Consider the following 22,112-nt stretch of genomic DNA (forward strand, 5'->3'; position numbering starts at 1 on the left):
GCTAGTGGTACAGAAACCATTTGAAGGACACCAGCAACTTTTGTTAAGGCTATTGTTTTATAGTTAAATGCCATTCAGAGCAACTTGAACCAGACTTTTCTACTATCAAAGAGAGTAATTCACTGGGTTGCCTGGGATTTGGCTGGCAGGCCATCCTAATATTTATGGGGGGACAACCTTCACCTTTGGCTAGAAAATACTACACAGAGCTTGAAATTGACCAAAGTAAGCAAAGTAAATACTATGGAAAAGGCAATCTGGATTTGCTGTGGTTACCACTCAAAAGATGGAACCCACACTACTCTGTTACAACACATTCACATATGTGCTTGTGCACAGATGCATATGAGAGAAGCTAAAAACATTTTGTGTGGCTTTTAGCTCGACTATGACATTCCAGCCTTCAACCAATCTAGAAATGTTTTCAAGAATAAAATCTGAAAGACATTACCAGTTTTTCTCCATAATCTCAAGAAATCTGTCCAACCGCTCTGATTTCAGGATTGCTTTTCATTAGCAAAAGGTAGGAAAAGGGGGATTTGTGGAGTTTTTCAGAGCTGACTTAATAAGTTTCAAATAATTACCTTAGAGAAGCTGGAGCAGGAAGTGCAGTGAGGGAGTAAGGCGAGGAGGAAGAGAAAATAAGCAAACCCTGGGCTTTCTTCCTAAGCTTCAGGACTCCTTCTTTTCTTATTCAAAATAAAATTTAAAGCATTTATCTTACCTAACCTCTACAACTAACTTCCTATTCCAAATAAGGATGATTTTCAGACACAATAAAACTAAGGGAGAAAGTTAGACTTTAAAGCATCTTGGAGTGACAAATTGAGAAAAGAAATGTGGTGACCCACGGAAAAATTTCAGTCCAACTTAGGCACTGAAAGTTATCTCACGTTTTCAGGTCCCACTCTTCGGAGTTGATGAACTCATACTATCTTTTAATGAGAGGCTCATATCTGCCTTTGATGTGTGAAAGACACTCCCAGCTGGAGGAGAGTACCAGAGAGATCTAAACTATTTGCTTCAGCTGCAAAGAGCTATTAATGAAAGTTTAGAAAATGAGGTAGCATTAGGGGGGAAATCTTTAGAGATGAGACAACATACTCTCATCTTGTAAAACTCTTAGGGGAAAGTATTCCAGTAAAAAAATGAATAAATAAAATAAATCTGACAAATAATCTTCTGTCCTCTACACACCAGAGTTCTTCACGCTTTTCCCCTGGTCCAGAGCACACTCCTAATAGCCTGGTCATGTGGGAGATGGAAAAAGGGCTTCATATAATTTGCTATCCACACAAAATCCCAAGGGTGAGACTCACATAATAAATACAGAGGTTATGAAACTCAATGGATTCATCAGCTCAAAAGGGGGAGAATTTTAGAATTAATTCTTGTCAAGCAACCTTGAAGTGTGTTTTTGGACGGGAGCACTTCCGGTGAAATCCTGCCCAAAAGGGAACTCTTAACAGAAGCTTTCTCCGAATGTCTCTGGACTTTCTATTTGGAGTGCGGGACACTTTCAATCACTCTTAGTTGGTCTACAAAGTAACTATGTTCCCTGAATGAGCAGGGAGAGTTGTAGAGGCAGCAAATTATTTGAGACCTTTTCTTATGATAAAGTAGGAGAGAAGCACGTGATGAAAATAATAAGATCCTTTCTAGGGAAAAAAAAATTCTATGTTGCTAAGTCCTAAATTAGGTGTTTTATATAACATTTTTACCTCTATGTTAACAACTTTACAAAGTGAGTCCCATTATCTTTATTTTACAGATGTGGGAGATGAAGATCAGAAAAGTCAAGTGATGTGATTTATCACATGGCTAATGAGTCAGAATTTGAATCTAGTTCTGACTAAATCTAAAAGCTTTGCTTTAGAACTTTAGGTAATTAAATATGAGGGCGTCATCTACCTTCCGTGAGAGGAATAAATGCTCTAAGGTAACGATGCTGGGGGAAGGGAAAGTATTTGAGTGTGTACGAACAGGCAAATCTACTGGGATTGGGAAATAAGTGATTTCACCACTTTGATTCGTTAAACAAATACTTATGGAACACCTACTATATGTTGTTCTCTCTTAATTACGGCTAAATTCTTGGAAAGTCTCTAGGAAATTATATAATTTCTCTTTCCAGAGTTTCCATATTCCTAGGCCTATGAGCCACTGATCCCTGGGCCAGTGTGACATTCCTTTTTTCTCCTCACACATGCCTGGTTGAAATCATGCCAAACCTCAGCAGCTTTAGAAGCGGTACATTTGCTAGGGTATTTATGTTAAAAATAACAATTTCAACAGCCTAACTGGAAATAAATATTATGTTCCCAAATTTAACAAATAGTTAAGCAGAAAGCGATATGGACTGATAGGATGGCACCTCTTGGGATGACAATCGATAACTAAGACAGTTTCCGTAACCACCATCAACATGTTCCAGTATTAAAACGAACTTTGTAAGCCGGATACCTGCTCCCTCTTTGTAGTCAGAACAATTTATTAGTTTTTCAAAACATCCCATTTGCCTCCCTGTCTTTAAGTTCAGATAATGTAGTCTTTGGATTAAAGAACTAGGGGAAAATATTAGTTTCTAGTCTCAATTATTATGCTGGCTTGCAGAGGCAGCAAATGGTTTCAGGCCTTTTCTTATGATTCCTCTTGATAGAGCGCCGGGGAGAAGAAACGGCTTAACCTCCTCATGCCTCAGTTTCCTCAATAAGTAAAACAAAGAGAGACCCTGGCTGCCCCTTCAGCTTGACAGAAACTAAAATTGGTTAAATTAAGCTCCAGAGAGGGTGGGTGCTGCGTACCATCCAAAAAAAATACAATAACTCCCAATCTGAGTTGCAACTTCTTAATCTATATTTGAGTAACACAACATGGATGAAAATAAGATTAAATCAAGGGTTTTGAGGGAGGAAGGGAAAGGCCACCAGTAAAAAGAGTCGGCAGTTCTTTTTCCTCCTACTGAGAGAGAATTCTGAATTGTCTCTCCCAGCCAGAGAGCTGAGGAAGACGTGTCCGATGCAGGCCAGTGTTGTCTTTGGAGTTGAAGGGGTATCGTGGCTGCTCTGGAGTTCAGTGTCCTCGGCACATACACAAACACACTGCTCAGTGCCCCAACGCTGTTTGTCCCCTCGGCCTCACAGCCCTGCCAGTTGGCAAACCCAAGCCAGGAAGTTGTCAATTCCAATTGCGTTTAAGGCCATGTAGTCTTATTAAAGAAGCCTTGCTGGTTAAGGGGCGTCCTCTGTTTCCAAAGCAGGGAAAAACAAAAAAAAAGAAAGAAAAAAAAAAGAAGGCTCTGCTTAGATTGGAGCTGGCAACTTTTCACTGACTAGAGTTTTCAAGGAGCTATGAATGAGTTTAACAAAGGAGGTCTGTGGCTAGTTTCTGGCTGAAGTCCATGTCAACAGTTTTTAAGGTCACAGGCCACACTAACTAACATTTATTCCCAGGAGACCCTGTTCTAAACACAGGCTGTAAGTAGTACAAATTTGGAATTTTTCTGTAATCCCTTGAGATATTCCTGATCTTTCCACATGTTTCTGCTCAATTAAAAACAATTCTCACTTTGCACCACAAGAGAGGCCGTGCTCAGCAATCTCAGTCCATCCTTAGGGTAGAGGAACAAAAACCTGGCAAATCAAAGGGCTCGAATCGGGAAGGGAAGGAATTCAGCTGGATCACACTGAAAAGTGCAGACAGCTCCCCAGGGGCTCAGTTTGTGAAAGCATAAAACGGGTTATGACAGAGATCCTGAGGCCATAAAAAGCAGGTCTGAGGCAGCATTGGGAATAGGTTCCTAGTCCTTTCACAAATAAGATAGAAATTTCTGAGAAAATTGTAAGGTCAACGAGGTGAGTGGAGAATAGTGATAATCTATAGGACAGATGTTAAATATCCCAATGTGGAATTAATACAATCATTTCTCAATGAAGATGAACTCTTACTTTTAAAGTTTCTGCAATTAAGAGGCTTCTTGAACTCAATCTGAAATTTTAATACAGCCTTTCTTCCCACTGAAAAGCTGTTTTTACCCCAATGGTACATGTATTTACTAACTGAGGGTATTTTTAAATCTTGCAAGGCAACATGGGAATAATTACTTTGGATTGAGCACCAAAAATCTTACTTAATCCTCATGGCTACCAGGGGAAGTATTTTCTGCTTTATGAATGAGGACCCGGGGGCTCAGAAAGGTGACTTGACTTGCTTACAGTCCTACAGCTAGTAAGTGACAGAATCAAAGTTTGAACACAGTTCTAATTCCAGAGCTCAAGTCCATTCCATATATTTAGGGGGAGACGAACACACACTAGAGTGTCAGTCATCATTTTGGTAGTTAGGGCACTACCACTCTGTGGCGTTCCATATTTGGAATCATGTGCTATTATATAGAAGGTAGTTACAATTTTTCCAAATTAAAAAATACGTAAACTGTGGTGTAGTGAATATCTGGATTGAGCAGGATAGGATAAAACTGCAGGAAGAACTACTTCATTAAAGACATGCGAAGACGAAAATTAAATACACCCATTATCCAATTACATAACTTTTCTCATTGTTAATACTTTGGTATCCAATCACTCAGTCTTTTTTTTTAATGAATTCCTTACAAAATGGAGATTATATCATATATAATAATTTGTCTCTTGCTGTTTTTGCAAAATACTTTCCTAGATGTTTTTCATATCATTAAATAATCACCAAAAACATAATTTTAATGGCTACATGGTATCTAATTAAATTTATCTATCCCTTTCCATAAATTATTTCTAATTTTCTATTCTATATACTAGAATAAACATCCTCATATATGTATCTGTACATCTATCTCTGAGTTTTCCTTGAAACAGATTCCCAAAAGTGGGAATAATTTTAAGGGTTTTAAAGATATATTGCCAATTGTTTTCCAGGAATGTTGGACCATTTTACACCCTGACCAACAAGGAGAAGTGGCTCACCTCATGGCCACCAAGTGTCATGTTCAAGTTGGTGTAACCAGGCTCCTGCAGACTTGGTTACATACCTGCCCACACAAATCGCATCTATGACAATGACATGTATATGTTACAATTGGTCTACCCTTCTAGTAATAAATCTTGCACTGTGTAATGCTGTAAGCTGCCAGTGACTACCCTACTGAGATCCTCTGATTATATTATCTCTAATCCTCACCAAAAAATAGTAGTTATGAGGAAATTATGGCTCAAAAAGCGTAAGTGAAGCACCCAAAGCACACTTCCACATCAGCAGGCCCAGGATTCCAGCCCTGTTCTGCCTCCAGGCCATGCTCTTGAAGCCGCCTTGTAGCGCATTTTACTCTGCAGGGATGACCCACTGTCCTCTCACAACCCCAGGAACCGCTTCTTTCTCTAGCAATGCCTCTTCAGCCATTGAGCCCAGATTAATTTTTAGGGAAGTAAAGAAGGACAATGCCTAGATGGCACAGGCTCTGAGAAGGGAGAAGAGTATGCTGCACGTCTTCTTCAAAAAGCAAGAAGTGGTGGCAGCAGTGGGACGACGGGAATGCTCCCCACAGCCGGCAGAACAGTGAGATGGCACAGCGACGGCTTCAGGGAACCATTTGGCATTAACCATTTGGCATTATCCAATGAAGCTGAAGACACACGTATCCCGTATATAGCTATCCAAGTTCCTAGGTTTATATATCGAGGAACTAGTACCTATGTACACCAGGGTACCCATTCAGGAAAGTTCTTAAAAGCCATGAACTGGACAGAGCCCAAATGGCCACCTACAGCTGAATGTATGAATAAACGGAAACATGGTCATACAATATGGAACGCTACATAGCAAAGAAAACAAGCTACAATTATAAGCAACAGCTTGGATACATCTCAAAAGTTAAGCAAAAGATTTACAATAACAATTCCAAACTGTATAATTCAATTCATGCACAGTTCAAAACCAGACAAAACTATACTACATTATTTAGGGATACCGTGTTTCCCTGAGAATAAGACCTAGCCAGACAATCAGCTCTAATGCATCTTTTGGAGCAAAAATTAATAGAAGACCCAGTCTTATTTTATTATAAGACCAGGTATAATAATATCATATCATATCATATCATATCATATCATATCATATCATCATATCATATCATATCATATCATAACATTATACCGGGTCTTATGTTAATTTTTGCTCCAAAAGACTCATTAGAGCTGATTGTCTGGCTAGGTCCTATTTTCGGGGAAACAGGGTACATACATAGGTGAAGAAATTATTCTGAGGTGCTAGAGATTTCTTAACTTAGATGGTGATTATATGGGTATTTGCTAGATAATCATTTGTGTGTACTTCTCTGTGTGTATGTGTGAGTGTATATGTAGTAACAGAAATATATACACTCATGTGTGTGTATATACAGTTAAACTTAATGTGCTTTTCTGTTCGCAGGTTATATTTCACAATTTACAAAAGGAAGGTACAGGGTTATAATTAAACATTTACACAGTAGATACAATATACAAAGAACTTTATCAAGCACTCACTGTTTTACTTAATCTTTCTAACAATATTCTGAATTAGTATTATCCTCAATTCACCATTGAAGTGCTGAGACAAGGAAGAATGAAGGACAAGTGAAAATTTATTATAAATCCAATTTTAAGACAAAAAAATCAAACATAGCACCCATTCTTCCCATTGCAACACAAATACTGAATCTAAGGAAAGGACCAGTTCAGGGAATCCCACTGTATAAAAGTTAAACTACCTCTTCAAATTAACAGGTCTAGAATTATAATCTCTGGGGAATTTTAATAAAGAGTAAAAAAAAAAAACGAAAAAAGATATAAAAACGAGCATTGTGCCCAGTGGTCAGCAAACAATGATTATCTTTACCTACTGAGGATGATCAACATGTAGTATATTTTCATATACTAATAAAAAAGTACAAACTAAAACTTTCTCTAAAATTGGTATTCAAAATTACTATCCTTTACAGAGTTGACAGTAAAAATTCTAGCTCAGCAGAAAATTGGACACTAGCAAATATACTTTCTTTAGAGTCTTTTTAACTTGGAGTTGCGTTTGTTTGCAGAGGCTTTTTGTTATTTGTTTTTCATCCCCCCCAAAGACATCTTGCTTTCCTATGAGACTACAATTTTTTTTTTTTTAAGAAAGGAAACCAGTCATTAAGAGCCTAGGCAAAAAAACTACAAGACACTGAATTTCACCTAACTTCTTTTTCCACCACACTTTTAAGTAAGTTTTTTTAAATGTCAAGTTTTTTAGAGCCAAGCATTTTTTGCTGCATTTTGGGCTCATTAATACACATAAAGAGCTAGTTAAAATACCAGACTGAATAAATGAACAATGGGACAATTAACCCCACATACAAAGCTCCACCCACTCTACTTCAAAGGCATCTGAAAGAGAATGGATTAGAAACCATAAATGATGCCTCTCAGAATTAATTTTGTAATAAATATTGCTTTGTATGATAGATAAGGGATTAAAACTCTCCATAATGGCAGTCTAACACATGAATTGAGTTAAAGGACAACAATTGCCCTTGGTTTTGCTGAACATTACTGGCAGTTTCATGTCCCATGAATGGGAAATAAAGACCTATTCAATTTCCATTGCACACTACAATACAGAATTTAATTTTACCTACAATGTTAAAAAATTTCCTAAGTTTCTACATAAAGTTTGAAGATATGTGTAATTTATTTTCATTCATAATATATTCAAAAATCAAAATTTATACTGCTATCTAACTTTACAAGTATTCCCTTATGCTAATTTACTTTTTGCAATTTGCAATATAACTCATGCTAATAAAAAGGATTACTTTGAAGAAGTAAATGTGCAAAGTGAAATATGGAAAGCAACAGTAGTAAACTAAGCACATTATTTACCACTTGATTTAACTAAGACTTTTGATACTATTTCCATACTTTTATGTTCATTGTTTTCAGAAGTTAATAACTATTCGTCATTGTCAAGAACAGAGCAGTAACGTACAAGTTAAGATAAAAAGTAGTTGAGGCTTTTTTTGTTTTAACAAAAATACCAAAGTAATTAGCTGAATGACAAATTCACTCTAACAAATGCATTTTAAAAAATAACCTAAGTCTTAGCAGGAAAGTTTTGTTGTTGTTGTTGTTTTCAGATTTCTAAGAGCTTCTTCCCTTGGAAATCAGTGTCACACAAATAAATTATACAGTCAAAAGCATCCTCAGGAAAGACTATTTAATGATGTGTAAAGATGCTTACAATATAATAAGTGAAAAAGCTAGAAACAAAACTATACCTACAGCATGATCCCAACTGAAGAAAGAAAACGCCCCTAGTTATTCTCAGAGTCGTGGGATGATAGATTGCTTTTCCTACTCTTCTGAAGTCTTCTAAATTCCTCTAATGAGGAAGTCTATCTTCATAATCTCAAAACATAATATCTTGAAAACAAGTGGCTCGTAACTGATTGTTAGAATTGTGGGATCTTCACACTTCAGATGGCACGACAGTTTTTCTCTTTGATGGAAACAGGTACAATTACCTCAGTCCAACAGAGTCTGTCCATGAGCAAGAAATGGTAGACTTCCTACTGCTTGTACAGCTGATCCCTGCAAGGGCCAGACAACCTAAATTCAGACTAAACTTTGTATATACAAGTCTATCTTGCTCTTAAAATAAAGAGTGTAGCTCAGACCCAAAGGGCCATTTCAGGTGTGAAGCGTCCTAACTTATTTTCCTTTCTACCTCCTGCCCAGGGAAAAGCAAAGATAAGGCTCAAATAAATACTTCTGCTGGTTGTTGCTGTTACAGGAAAGCGGTTTGCTTGCAGGCAGGTCCAAGAAAAATTGTTGACACTCAAACTCAACCAAAAAGCACCAACCGGCCTCTCCTGTAGAATGTTTTTCCATCTCCCAAAAAGAGTCCCTCATGTGGAATTCTTAAGACTCTTTCTCTCAGAAGGCAGGCTCAGTTTTACTGGTTTTTCATTCAAACACACCCTGCATCAGATTTACACAAAACTGGTCCTTTTCTTTACTCCATAATCACATGGCTGGATTGTCCACACAGACTGCAGTGATGCTGCCGGAAGGGAATGTGACTCCCTGATGCTAAACAGAGTTACTAAGTCTTGAAAAACCTTCGTTCCAGGTGGTCTTGGGCTTATACACCAGTGTTGGAAGAATCATTACCATATCCTAGACTAAACTGTAGACTGAGGGTCAGAAGACTGCTATTAACAATGTAAAGAACTTAGAACAAAAATCTTCCTCCTTCAGGTCTCATTTTCTTCACGATAAAATGAGGGTGGGCTGTATGTGGTACGTTATTTCTAAGAGCTCTTTAAGCTCACCTCTGAGATCACTGTACAATGGCAAACTACTCATCATACCTCTTTTAACTAAATATACATGGAGAGACGAACAAACTTCTGAAACTCATAAAGGTTGCTTTGGTGGTGAGAAAATGAAATTTGAAGTTTTGAATCAGAGCCAACAAAAACTTAACTACTAGACATAAGCCCAAAGCAGTTGAGAGCATGAGCTTTGGGTTGGACTGTGGGTTCCAAACCAAATTCCTTCACTTACTCCTGGTGAGCTCTTGGGCAAGTCATTGCATTACTCAGTCGCAACCCCCTTTAACTCTACAATGAAGATAATTTCATAAGGTTGTAATGAGAACAAATGAGAATTTACATAACCACCTGGCATATTAAAGAAATGCTGATAACTACTAACTGCCCCTTCCCTTCACATCCTGAGTGAGTTGTCCTGACTTCATCTAGCCATCTATAAAGTGGTACACCACCAGCAGCCAGCAGCAGCAGTTGCTAGAGGTAACAAGATGAGTGAGAGGTGTGTGTGTGTGTGAACCGAAACACAAAAGCACACTCCTAGAGTTCCTAGGGTGCTTTCACTTGCTGCCCTTTCTAAGCTTCATGAGCATTAAGACAAGGAAGTGCTCTGGTTTCAAAACACAGCGAGAAAAATACCACGTCTCGTGTAATGTCCATCCAACTCATTCAGTCTCAAAACTGAAATTTTCTTTTAGCCAAAGTCTTAGAGTTTCAAATGCCCCCAAGCCTGGGGTCAGGCTGCTTGAGGGAAGGCCAAGCCAAGCTGGTTTCCTTTGAGAAGGACCAGAAGGGGACGGGCAGTTCCCTCCTACAAAAGACAGCCCCGCCCGCAGCTGGCTGCTGGTGCGGAAGACACACCTGTCTTTCCGACTGTCCAGCTTCCCAGCCCTCAAACAGCAGGCCACTGGGAGAGCGAGGGCAGTTTCATTTATTTCCCTCTCTTCTCTTCAAAGGTGATTTTCTTTAAACAGTACAGCTTGTTACTGTTGCTGAGTTGTGGCTCCCCAGAGGATTATACGTTTCTGAGCATGAAGGCATCTGTGTGACAATAAAACATGCAACATACCCCAACCACTTCATTTTTTTAATTAAGGAAAGAAAAAAAGTTATAACCTCCCACAAAGTGATGTTTCTGATGAGCATACCCGGTCCCCACCCCGCACCCCATGCAAGCCTTTCAAAATACTGAGGCTTTCGGAAAGGGCCCTGGGCCGAGTACACCAGAGCCGCCACAGGCCCCAGCCCCTGGGTTTGGCTCTGGCAGAAGCCATGTGCCAGGAGCCACAATGGGAGGAATTGGAATCTGCCACAGCAATCGGGCCTCCTTCCAGCTGCCCATCCAGAAGACAACATTGTACCCGTTGTACTTTTAAGGGGGGGAATTAAAAAGAAATCAAACAGCTCCAGAGAGATGGAAACACTCGAAAAGCAGAGGAAAGTCTTCTGTTAAGTAGTCTGAAAGATCCAGGTTTCCCAAATGGCACTTAAGGCTTTGGGAAGAAAGGCTGATTTCTCCCAGAGGGGCTCCCGCTTTGATGCCCAAACTGCCCTCCAACATCAGGCTGTGTGTTTTGTAGAGCAGGGCACCCTCAGGCGAGACAACTATAAATAGCTTAAAACAAGAATAGGAGATTCCATCTGTTTCTGGAATATTTCAGCAGCACCTGCTTTCAAGGTAAAAATCTGGGAGCTGTCCCCACACCCTTCCTCCCCAACTGCCTTCCCCACCCCCATACACTGATTTTAAACTAAAGCAGATAACACACGGCCCAAAAGGGCTTCTGCCACCGCACCTGCCTAAAGAAGGAGTCTTTTGATTTTTCCTCTGAACTATATGTGTTGTTTAAAAAACACTGGAACAGTCAGAGAAGCCAAAGTTTTGAAAACCAGACTCTTATTACTTCTAGCTTCTTTTTCGCGATGAAAACTGAGCTTTTCTGTGCTTCTACTAGAAATGAGTACAATGCAGATGAAAAAAGATGCAATAGTTCTTCCTGCCATTAAGTCAGAAAGTGCTCCAGAAGGAAAAGAGTTCTCACTTAACACAATTAATGTTTAAACACAAGCCCATATGTCAGCGCTCATGGAAAGAAGGACAATAACTCCCAGTGCCGGCCCAGGAACATATTTAGTTCTAGTTTTAAAACAACAACAACAAAAAGCTAAAGTTCAGGCTTGAAAATTCCAGTCTCAATCCAAGTGCTACTCGCAAAGTGACGTGCATCCTTTCTAACAGGAACCAGGAAATCCCAACCACGTGTAAACAGCAGTTTCACACACAAAAAGCCACTTTACAAACATCGTTCTACAACCATCGCTATGGCTACTGCCTGCCCCAAACCATCCAATGGCACTCCATTTGTTATGGGACAAACCCAAAACCTTGAGCAGGTCCCCCCAGGGCTTTCCTAATCTGGCCCCACGATTTTTATGTTACCATCTCTTGCGACTGCCCTCTCATCCAGGTCTCATTCTTTCATCTTGCTCTACATTTCACTCCTCTGGGTCTTTGCACAGCAGTTCTCACTGCCTCGGGAGCTTTTCACCCATTCTCCTCCAGGCCAGCCCCCACTGATTCTGTACGACCCAGTTTAACTGGAAACCATCAGCAACACTTCCGCGGATTCTCCAGCAGAGATGGGCACTGCCTAGCCTGTGACCCCACAGAACCTTGCGCATACGTATTTTTTCATGGCACTTACCACGTTATATTTTAATTACTTGTTTACACAGTCCCTACCCAAAGACTGAGTGGCTCCTAAGATAGAAAGGGTAGAAGAAGTGAAATGGGAGGTGGGTATCAACATCAGAGCCGGCCAGGGAACAGTGCACCCAGAAGCATATCCAATTTGAAATTTGGTAAAGGACAAAAAGTACATACGGTTCTCAGTTCATAACACCAAGTTCAGAAAGTTCAGCTCATCAAAATCTTGGATAAACATGACATCTGAAAGGTTCCCACGTGGAGAGTTAGGGCTAGCTCTTTACGTCTATTTTAAGGGGCCTTGAGGTAAATTGAGGCCAAGTACCAAGTGTTATACATTATCGTTCCTGATACACACTAGGAACTACGATACTAATTGAATAAAAATTTAAAACGTTAAATAACAATAATTGCAATACCATCTTGATGAAACAAGTTATTTTTCCCAAAATGTATAATAGGTTCTGACTAGTTTTATTTGAGTATAAAGATAGTTACTCAAGCGTTCTCAAGAGCTTAAGTAAGAGAGAAAATTGTGGAAACATAAATATTTTTAAAGTTCCTATATCAAAAGTAGGACATTTAATTATTATGTAACTTATTTCCCATAACCCACTGCCCCCAAAACCACACAGTTACGGCTCCGAACGCTCATGCTCCTTCAGTTCACCCAAAACCAGACGGTGACTATAAAGAGCATATTTTATTCCAGTTTCAGCCTTGATGGGTTTGTGTCACTTAGGCAAACCTGAAGGCTTGAAAAAATTTTGGTTCTAGGTCACTTTGTGTTTGATATTTGAAAGATCTGCTGATATCTGAAAGCTTTCAGAGGGACATACTTATACCACATCGGACTCAGATGGTGCTGTCTGAAAATGCGAAAATACTCTCCCATCCCTGGGTTTATAATGAAGAACAACTACCTTAGCCATATGTTATTCTCTTAGCTGGTGTTTTAGTCTAGTATTAACGACCATTGAGCAAGTAGTTAAATAATATTATGGTGAATCTCAAGGAAAATGAAAATGCGTTAATAGAAAAAAAACCACTTAGCCATGGAGGAAATAATGTACTTGACTTTCTATACCATGGTACTCGTGTTAATGAGACTTGTTTACACTCTAGTACAACTACATTTCTGTCACGGGTAGCTGGTAGCAGGAGTTCAAACCAGTTATTTCTCCCTTCCTAAAACAAGTATGATTAAGTGACCAAGTGCCTACTATGTACATTTATCAATACACTTTGGGTGTATTTGTGAACAAAACAGATACAAATTCCCAGCCTTCATGAAGCTTACATTCTAGTGGGAGGAACAGACAGTGCCCCTAAGAATGAACCTAAAGAATTACACTGTAGAGGACATCTGAGAACCTTTCGTTGTGAAATTAAGTTTAAATTTTGTGGACACAAGTCCTGTCACTTAACACTGGATCATCACAGTGAGATTCAAACAACTAATGTAAGTTTGATCATATGAACCATGCTTCTGCAAATAATCGTATTTCGTATTTTCTCTTTGAACTGGTGTCCCATGAGGCCCATCCTCTAACTCGGACCCTTCAGTGCCCTGTGCTTCCCCTGGAATGGAATGTATCTCCCTGTCTCTGAAAGCCATGCAAAACAATGTGTTGGTCAAACACTACACTAAGTGCTGGAGATACGAAGTTGCTTAACACACAGTCTTTACCCCTAATGAGTCCAATAGGAGAAAAACAAAGGATGATCAAGGCTTAGAGTGTGTGGGTGCAGCCACAGGGGATGCTCGCCTCTGAGTAAGGCTGCCGGGAGGGCCAACGCAGTCTGCGAGGACAGGGACCCGTGTGAGGGCAGCCAAGTCCAGGGCTTACGTTGGCCGGGAAGCACATGCACGTGGGAGAGCAGTCGGGAAGGAGGTGATGCTAAGAAGCTAACTTCTGTAACAGCAGAGGCTGTGTCTGCAGAGACACCATTACTGGGAGCTACATCCCTCAGGAGAAGACATAGAAAACACAAGCAGAGGTGGCATATGAGCAGAGCACTGGGTGCAGTGAGTGGTGAGTGGACCTCAAGGCAGAGGTTCCCTAAAAGGAAGGCAACTGGGAAAAGCCAGCAGAGGCAGCGGCAAAGGAGACGGATGCTAGCGATGTGCCCTCTGGGCAGCCGTCTCCGCTCTCCACTGGACATGTCGCCAACCAGTCGTCCACGGTCAACAGTAGGCGCTTCCATTCATGTGCTCGTCTCAACCCAGCAATGTTCCCAAACCAAGCACAGCAGAAGTGTCAATATGTGTGCCCTTTATAGGTACACAAGCTGGTAAGATAAAGTGAGATTTCCACCACCCCCGTGTTAAATACCCGTGAGATGCCTGTCCCAGAATTCATGCAGGACTCTATCTGTCACCACAGTCACGCTCCTCTGGCACTAGATTGTCACTAGTAAGACGACGCTGCCATGGGGTCACTGTGTATTATATGCAGCATCCCGTGATCATTCGTCTCCCCAGCAGGAAGTTCGGGAACTCCTCCAAGGCAGGGACTAGCTAACAGTAGCCATTCAATTAAGGGCTGACAAACCAATGAATGAATTAACCACCAAAATTTTTGCCCCTACTTTCAAGCTAGTGCAACAGACAGAAAACACTCCGGCTGCTGCTGTTTTGACTTTACATGATGACAGCGCGAAGGCTAGTCCACGAGCTTCTCACAAACACCAAGTCCATGGATCCTCCACACAGAAACACAAAGTCAAAAGCTAGGACCAGAGGAGAGCAGTTTTTAAATTTTAAATAAATAGTTTTCCACTCTCAGAAATGTGCTGAGTGAATGTGACAGTGCCGGTTCAGAGTCATCTCCCCACCTCCCAACACACACACACACACACACACCATCTGGAAAGGAAAAAACACCACAACCCAAACTATTCTAGGGAAAAAAAGGAATCTTTCTGGAAAACTTCAACAACTTCATTTAAACCAGGGGTGTCCAAACTTTTTTCAACGTTTTTCACCAAGGGCCACATGCGGTAAAATACACAAACAGCCGGGCCACTCACTCGAGGTGAAGTACGTATTGCCTCATCTGGTTTATTTAAGTAAACTAAATATATTTTTGGAATTTGCTGCGGGCCAATTAACAATGGATTACGGACCGCAGTTGGCCCGCGGGCCGCAGTTTGGACACCCCTGATTTAAACCCTCGTCTCTTCTAAATGACCACATAAATACACAGTGTCTTGGCCATGGCTGAAATAAAACAGTAGGCAAAACCTGAAGAGAAAATTTTCTTTAAAAAGAAAAAAAAAAAGGCCAACATTGTTAAATCAAAAAGCACATCACCATGTCTATCTGAGTCCAGCACTCGGGCGCGTAAGCCACGGGCCCGGCTACCAAGGCACTCTGAGAACAGCTGGGCACGGTTAGTCTCACGGTATCCGGTGCCTCCTTCCTAAGGTCTTCCCAGCAGTTGCCCTCTAGTGCCCAAATTACAGATGCCATGCTCGGTGAAGAAGGGAGTTGATTTTGCTGATGAAAACAATAATAATATTTGTGTAGACTGAGCAAAGGTACCTCAAAAGTCAGCCCATTGTCCTCCTATGGTGTGAGGGTGTGTGTTTGAGGGGTCGGGTAGGGGGTTGGGATCTTTCCTTGGTGAAGAGAAGAAGGAAGTACAGACACTAATACAACAGAGAACTGCTCTTCCTGGAATTCATAGAGGGTCTGGCCTTTTATCCCCAGGCCCAAACCCAAGACTGGGGACCCGGGTTTTGTCAGGGGCGCCTCCCCGCTGCCCTGCCCTGGGCTGCTCCACATGAGCAGAGAGAGACAGGAGGCAGGCCCCTCCGACACCTACTTAACCAAGGCAGATGGAGAGGGGAGCATGTGGGATGCCTTTACTTCCCCCTCAGGAGGCGCCCAGCAGGAGCCCACAGAGCCCGGAGCTCCAAAATCAGATTTCCACACATCCTCCCGGCCCAGAACCCGCCCTGCCCCTCTGGCAGGAGGAAACAGAGCATTAAGCAAGTGTGGCTCTGGCGTGTGAGGGGGGTTAGAAGACCAAAAGAAGCCTTCGTACAGGATTCTGCCCTTTTTCAAACCTCTCCAGAGGTAGCCGGTCGGGAAACAGTTCCTCCCTCACTCACTGACCCACAGGGGGCAAGGGTGTTACTTCGAGGAGGACACAATCAGTGTCTGCAAGACGTCCTGCGCTACAGACACAGTTTATTAATAATCTTACATACACAAAATGTCCAGGGGAAAGCCTACCAGGCTAATTTCTGACAGCTCCAGATAACAGCAGGAGGAACTGAAGCCATGCGGACTCTCCAGCTTCACATTCTCCACAGACGGAACGGTCCCTTTCCCACCCAGGGGATGTGATACAAATAAATAAATACAATTATCTGCAGAACTTAAAGTGTAAGGACAACACTGCGAAGTCCTTCTCCCCTAGTGCAGTGACTTGTGGGAAACCGATCGGAAAATAAAGAGAACAGCTGGGAAATTTAATTACAGAAGGACAACGCACAAGCTGACACTGTCTCACAGAAGCAGCCAATGGCCAAAGGCCTTCTCTCTTACCTTAAGATACAGAAGCAGCTCTTGGCTCCTGACGATAAGCGGCAGAACCCGAATCTCTGTTTGCTGTCAATGTCAGTGAGCACGAACGTGAAGTTCTGGCCAACTTGGCTCACTGTGAGGCTGCGGCCAAGACAGAACAAAGGGGAAAATGAATGTGCAGTAAGTTTCTTGATAAAGTATCTAATCACAACAAGTCGTTGAACCTCTAACATTTCCTTTCTCAGTGGAACTCTTTATAAATGAACTTAAAATTTACACACTTCAAGGGAACAGACTGTGAGCTAGTACAAAAAAAAAAAAAAAAGGCAACGAGTAGCACGTTTCAGGGACCACCTCATCGGAGCGACCATACCTTCTACTTACTGAGTTCAGGCAGGTAGCCCAGTGAATCATCCCACCAGACCCCGAAAGGCGCATTCTAGTAAGCTCCTTTTATAGATGAGGAAATAGCCTCGAGCGGCACTGCCTAAGGTGCCAACTGGTAAACTGCAAAAAGCTGAATGCACTTGAAACCTAGACCTAGCTAACACCAAAGCCCACTCTGCCCGCTTGCTGTTAACTGGTCATGAACTTGCACACTTGACCATTCCTTGAGTTCAGAAAGTAACAGTGACTGCAACAGCAGAATTTCAGTTTCTGCTATGTGTCAACCACGAAGTGACACACTTGATGTAAACCATCTCATTTACTCTCGGCAACCATGCTGGAACTTAGATATCCCCATTTTACAGCAAAGAAAACTAAAGGACTGAATCAAGTTCACAGAGCAGTTAAGGGAGGAGCTGGAATTCAAAAGAAGGCAGGTTTGGGTGGCCAATTAGCTCAGTTGGTTAGAGCATGTGCTCTGAACAACAGGGTTGCCAGTTCGATTCCCACATGGGCCAGTGAGCTGTGCCCTCTACAACTAGATTGAAGACAACGACTTGAGCTGAGCTGCCGGTAGGCAGCCAGATGGCTCAGTTGGTTAGAGCAGATGCTCTTAACAGGAAGGTTGCCGGTTCGATTCCCTCCATGGGATGGTGGGCTGTGCCCTCTACAACTAGATTGAAAACACTAACTAGATTGAAAACACTAACTAGACTGAAAATACCGACTGGACTTGGAGCTGAGCTGCACCCTCCACAACTAGACTGAAGGACAATGACTTAGAGCTGATGGGCCCTGGAGAAATACACTGTTACCCAATAAAATTTAAAAAATAAATAAATAAGGCAGTCTTATTACTTTTCAAAACTTCTTTTCAAAATATCTCTCATATTTTCTGAACTTATGAGGAACATATTTGAAATTTCACAGGACAGAAATACTAAATGTCTTAATGCGAGGTACTTTCTAAGAAACGGAAAAAAGGTTTTAAAGACATTAAAGAAAAAACTGAAAATCGCTGCACTAATACAAAAATCAACAAACCACACATAAAAGCAACATAAAATAGAAAATACCTGTTTCAAAAAAGTTAAAAGCAGATTACTAATTAGATTAATCTAGAAACCTTTTGAAAGATATAAACTGTTTTAAAATTCACTTCTAAAAATCAGTTTGTCAATTAGCTTGGGTTCCTCTTTAAAATCTGAACTATTCCAAATTCTTATACATAAATGTATACTAACATAGTATTTTAGAATTTGACACTGAATTTTTCAAAGGACCTCATTAACTCACATTATATTTTACATATGTTGTATTTTACAAAATACATTAAAATTGATTATATTCAGATTGATGCTCTCACCTAAAATTTACTTTATAAATTGCCAGTAGAAATAAAAACTCATGGTTCAGCAGGCCTTTTCAAAGGTAGGCTTTTTGAGTCTTTGCATACGATATGAATTAAGTTTTCAAATATGGATAGCCTTCCTTTCTAAAACTCCCTTCCATAAGCCACACAAGAAAATTAAACAGACTTTCGAGGTACCCCAGCACAAAAGGTCAATGGACCCTACGTGGTCTTACTTAAGGAAACAATTTCATCCCTTGGAGAGTGGTTAGGGAGTACAAGAAAACAATTCAGAAAGAAAAGAAAGTGTTCCGCTCTCCTTTTTTAACTAGGAAGGTGAACGAAAACAAGGTGGCAATTTAAAAGCAACGTGGCAATAAAACAGGTGTAAGTAATGCTATCCCTCCACCTTACACAAGCCAGGAGAAGGAACACGGTTCTATAAAAGTTATAGAGCTGTCAAGGGGACACCAAACGCTACCTTCTTGTGGTTGTTATGTTTTATCTATAAAGCTTGGATACTGTGTTACTATGGTGATTTAATACTATGTTTTAAAGGGGGATTATATGATTAATTTTAACAAGGTTGAGAACTGAAGATGTGTGAGAAACAGGATTCTAGCTCATATAATTAAAGTGATTGGGGAAAAAAGTGGGCCTCGTTGGGGGAGGAGAAAAACCTGTATTATTAAAATATCTAAAGCAACAGGTCGGGATGGTTCTAAGTTACAAATAAGGTCAAGCTTTTGCAAACTATTATGTGATCATACAAAATATGACTGTTCATTATTTTAACTCAGGGTTTGCTTTTACTTCTAGACTGATGAAAATGAAGCATCGTAAAAGGAATGGATATTGATAGGACTGGATAAAAAGAAAACACCAGGATCTCTAGGAAAAGGACACAAAACAAAAACACAACTTGGTTTGTGAATTGACTGTTACTAATTTCCCTGTTACCTTTTCACTACCATTAAAAATACTGAAAATGTTGAAAATGCCTACATTGTAGGCTCAAAGAAAGATTCATTACTCATTTATTTGGTTCAAATCCCAACTCAATCACTTGCTACCTGGCTCTTAATTTAGCAAGTTACTTAACCTCTAAGCACCTCAGTTTCTTCCCTGGAATGACAATGAGAAACTACCACCCAACCCCAAGGATGTTTGGGGATAAGTGAGATAAGCATTTAGTATAAACGCCAGTCTATAGGAAGAACAATTAATAAAAACAGATGCGAGCTGGTAAGTTACCATCTGAAGGAAAACTAAAATTCATATTAAAATCATGCACTTGCTTACAATCTTCGTGCCTGACTCAGATTTGCAATACTTGTGAGTGGAGACAAGAGGCTGCCTTTCTTTCTCTCTCTTCTGTTGCATCTTTTCGGTAAGGGGTAGTCAGTCCTCCAGGGGACCAAATGAGCTGCTCGTGCTTGCATTACATTGAACAAGAGTCTTTTTGGGGTGCCACAGCTTAGGAGGTACTTATTAGTCTCAGTTGATTCACCCTTTTAATTCCTAGTAGGGCGAAGCACAAGTCATTAAAACCCCCAAACCATTAAACTGCACAGTATTTTTTCCTTGGACAACTTCCAATAAACTAAAAGTCAGGCAAGGGCCATTAGAGGCTACACTGATGGGTTCTGAATCTGCAAGGAAAGTGTCCTTCCCTGTGTGAGAGGATTCACTGTTTCTCCATTAAAATGACTTTGACAAAAGGGTCTGCTTCCTTAAAGGCTGAGGGTTTTGCATTTACCTCCAGGATCAGAATCCATAACTTCTCAACAGGAATCAGATTTCATGGTGGTTGCACCTGGGAGGAACCCTAGGCGCCATCTTATCCAATTCTCTTGTTGTACAGGGTTTTTTTTATTTGTTGGTTTTTTGGTTTTTTTGTTTGTTTGTTTTTTCAAAGTCATCAGGACTAAAACAAAACTCCAGGCCCAATACTGCTTCAAAAGTGCTTTCCATTCTGCCATGTTACACTGAACACAATGAAAACTATCCCCAAGCTTTCCATCCGGGTGAAGGAACTCAGGTACGTGAAGAATTCAAAGAGTTGTCTCATCAAACAGACTAACTACACTTCCCACTAAGCAAGAGAAACCAAATTTATTTCCAGAAATAAGCCCAGGAGACAGGACCAAGACCACGCTTCGCTGTGCTAAGCATCCGTGAATGTGGCAAACGAGAGCCAAAAGCAGTGACTACTGGAGCCAGAGACTGTCCTTCACGCTGCCTGGTAAATGCCTGTGGCATGCTACTTAACCCTGAAGGTGTTCACGGCACGAAGCACGTGGACGGACAGTCGGTTCCAGTCCTCCAGTGAGACGCGGGGTCTACCCTATGAGTTTCGCTCAAACCGATCAACTACTGCACAGGGGGCTATGACAAATGCTGGGGCACAGCTGCCAACCTGCTGTGGACCTTCCTGTCTAGTTAGAGAGAATAATCACACAAATGCACAGAAAGCATCCAGCCTGTAACAGTGTTGCATGAAATCAAAGAAGGAACAAAGACAGAAGAAACTAGAAGAGAAGGCCCTACTGAGATAATGTGGTCAGAGACAGCTTCCCAGGGACGCCGCCGACGCTGACCTAAAGGAGGAGACGGAACAGCCACCCCACAAGCAGGGCACTGGGTGTCGCAGGCAGAGAAAAGAGCTGCGCGAAGATCCTCGGGCTGGAAAGAGCTGGGCATGTTCAAGGAACTAACAGGACAGCGGTCCAGCCAGTGCACAGGAGAGAAGGCGAAAGTGGCGTGAGATGAAGGTGCTGGACAAAGCACGAGCCAGATCATGCAGAGCCTCATGGGTCATGGTAAAGAGTTTGAACTGTTTTTGCAAAGGTAACAGAAAGCTGCTGGGTGGTGTAATCAAGAGAATAACAGTCTAGTCCACAGTTTTAAAATGTTAATCTGTGATGTGGAGAACAGCTTGGAAGAAGGCAGAAATAGAAGCAGAGAACGTAATCAGGAGACCAGTGCAGTAATACAGATGAGACTGGATGGTGGCTTCACTCCTGCAGGGGAATGGGAATGGGGATGGGTGACTAGTTCCAAGTTATAGCCAGCAGGTATATATGACAGGCTTGCAGGCGGACCAAGAGTTAGGGCGGGAAAAGGAAGCATATTATTACCATTTAATGATAGAAAACTAGTAACTCTGGGGGGAGATCCAAGAGTTCCATTTGGGATATGTTAAGTCTGAGGAACCTGCAAAACATCTAAATTGAAATGTCAAGTATGTAGTAGTTGAACATACTACTTAGGAAACCAGAGGAAAGGTCTGCATTAGAACTATAAATTCGGAAGTCATATACACACAGATGGTATTTAATGCCAGGGTAAAGAATGAGATCACTTAGAGAGCGAGTTCACAGAAACAAAAGAGGACCCAGGACTAAGTTACAGAAGCTCCAATTTACAGGACAGGTAGAGAAGAGACCATCAAAGGAAAACAAGGAGAACACCCAGGCAGAAGAAGTAGGAGGGAGGGGTCAGCTGTACTGATGCATCAAGATGAGAAGAGAAAAAATGCCTATGGAATTTTCTGGAAGTGTCAGATGACCTTAGTAAGAAAACCTCTAGCTGAATGACAGAAGCAGAAGACAAACTGAAGAAGGCTAAGGAATAAATTGAATGTGTAGATAATCCTTCCAAGAAGTGGAGAATTAGGAGGTAACTGAATGGAAAGGAAGAGTCAAAGGTGGGTATTATTTTTAGGATGGAGGAATACCAGAACTTGTTTTTAAGCTGTTGGGAATGATTCAACAGAAGCAGAGAT

The 22,112-nt window shown here is 41.1% G+C and overlaps 1 protein-coding gene across 18 annotated transcripts in view; it reads right to left on the reverse strand.

Moving 5' to 3' along the window:
* The window catches only part of DENND1A (DENN domain containing 1A), a 467,166-nt gene that overhangs the window by 306,466 nt on the left and 138,588 nt on the right, over positions 1-22,112 (reverse strand). For 13 of the 18 annotated variants that reach the window (XM_074330989.1, XM_074330982.1, XM_019728518.2 and 10 more), the window contains one exon: positions 16,609-16,728. The exons of 4 other annotated variants lie outside the window; for them this stretch is intronic. In XM_074330989.1, coding sequence (XP_074187090.1) covers positions 16,609-16,728 — 120 coding nt within the window. Of the gene's footprint in view, positions 1-16,608; positions 16,729-22,112 lie in introns of those variants that run through there. One more of the 18 variants, XM_074330988.1, reaches the window with a different exon arrangement.

This window comes from Rhinolophus sinicus, linkage group LG04, assembly GCF_036562045.2.
Source record: "Rhinolophus sinicus isolate RSC01 linkage group LG04, ASM3656204v1, whole genome shotgun sequence".
Taxonomy (NCBI): Eukaryota; Metazoa; Chordata; class Mammalia; order Chiroptera; family Rhinolophidae; genus Rhinolophus; species Rhinolophus sinicus.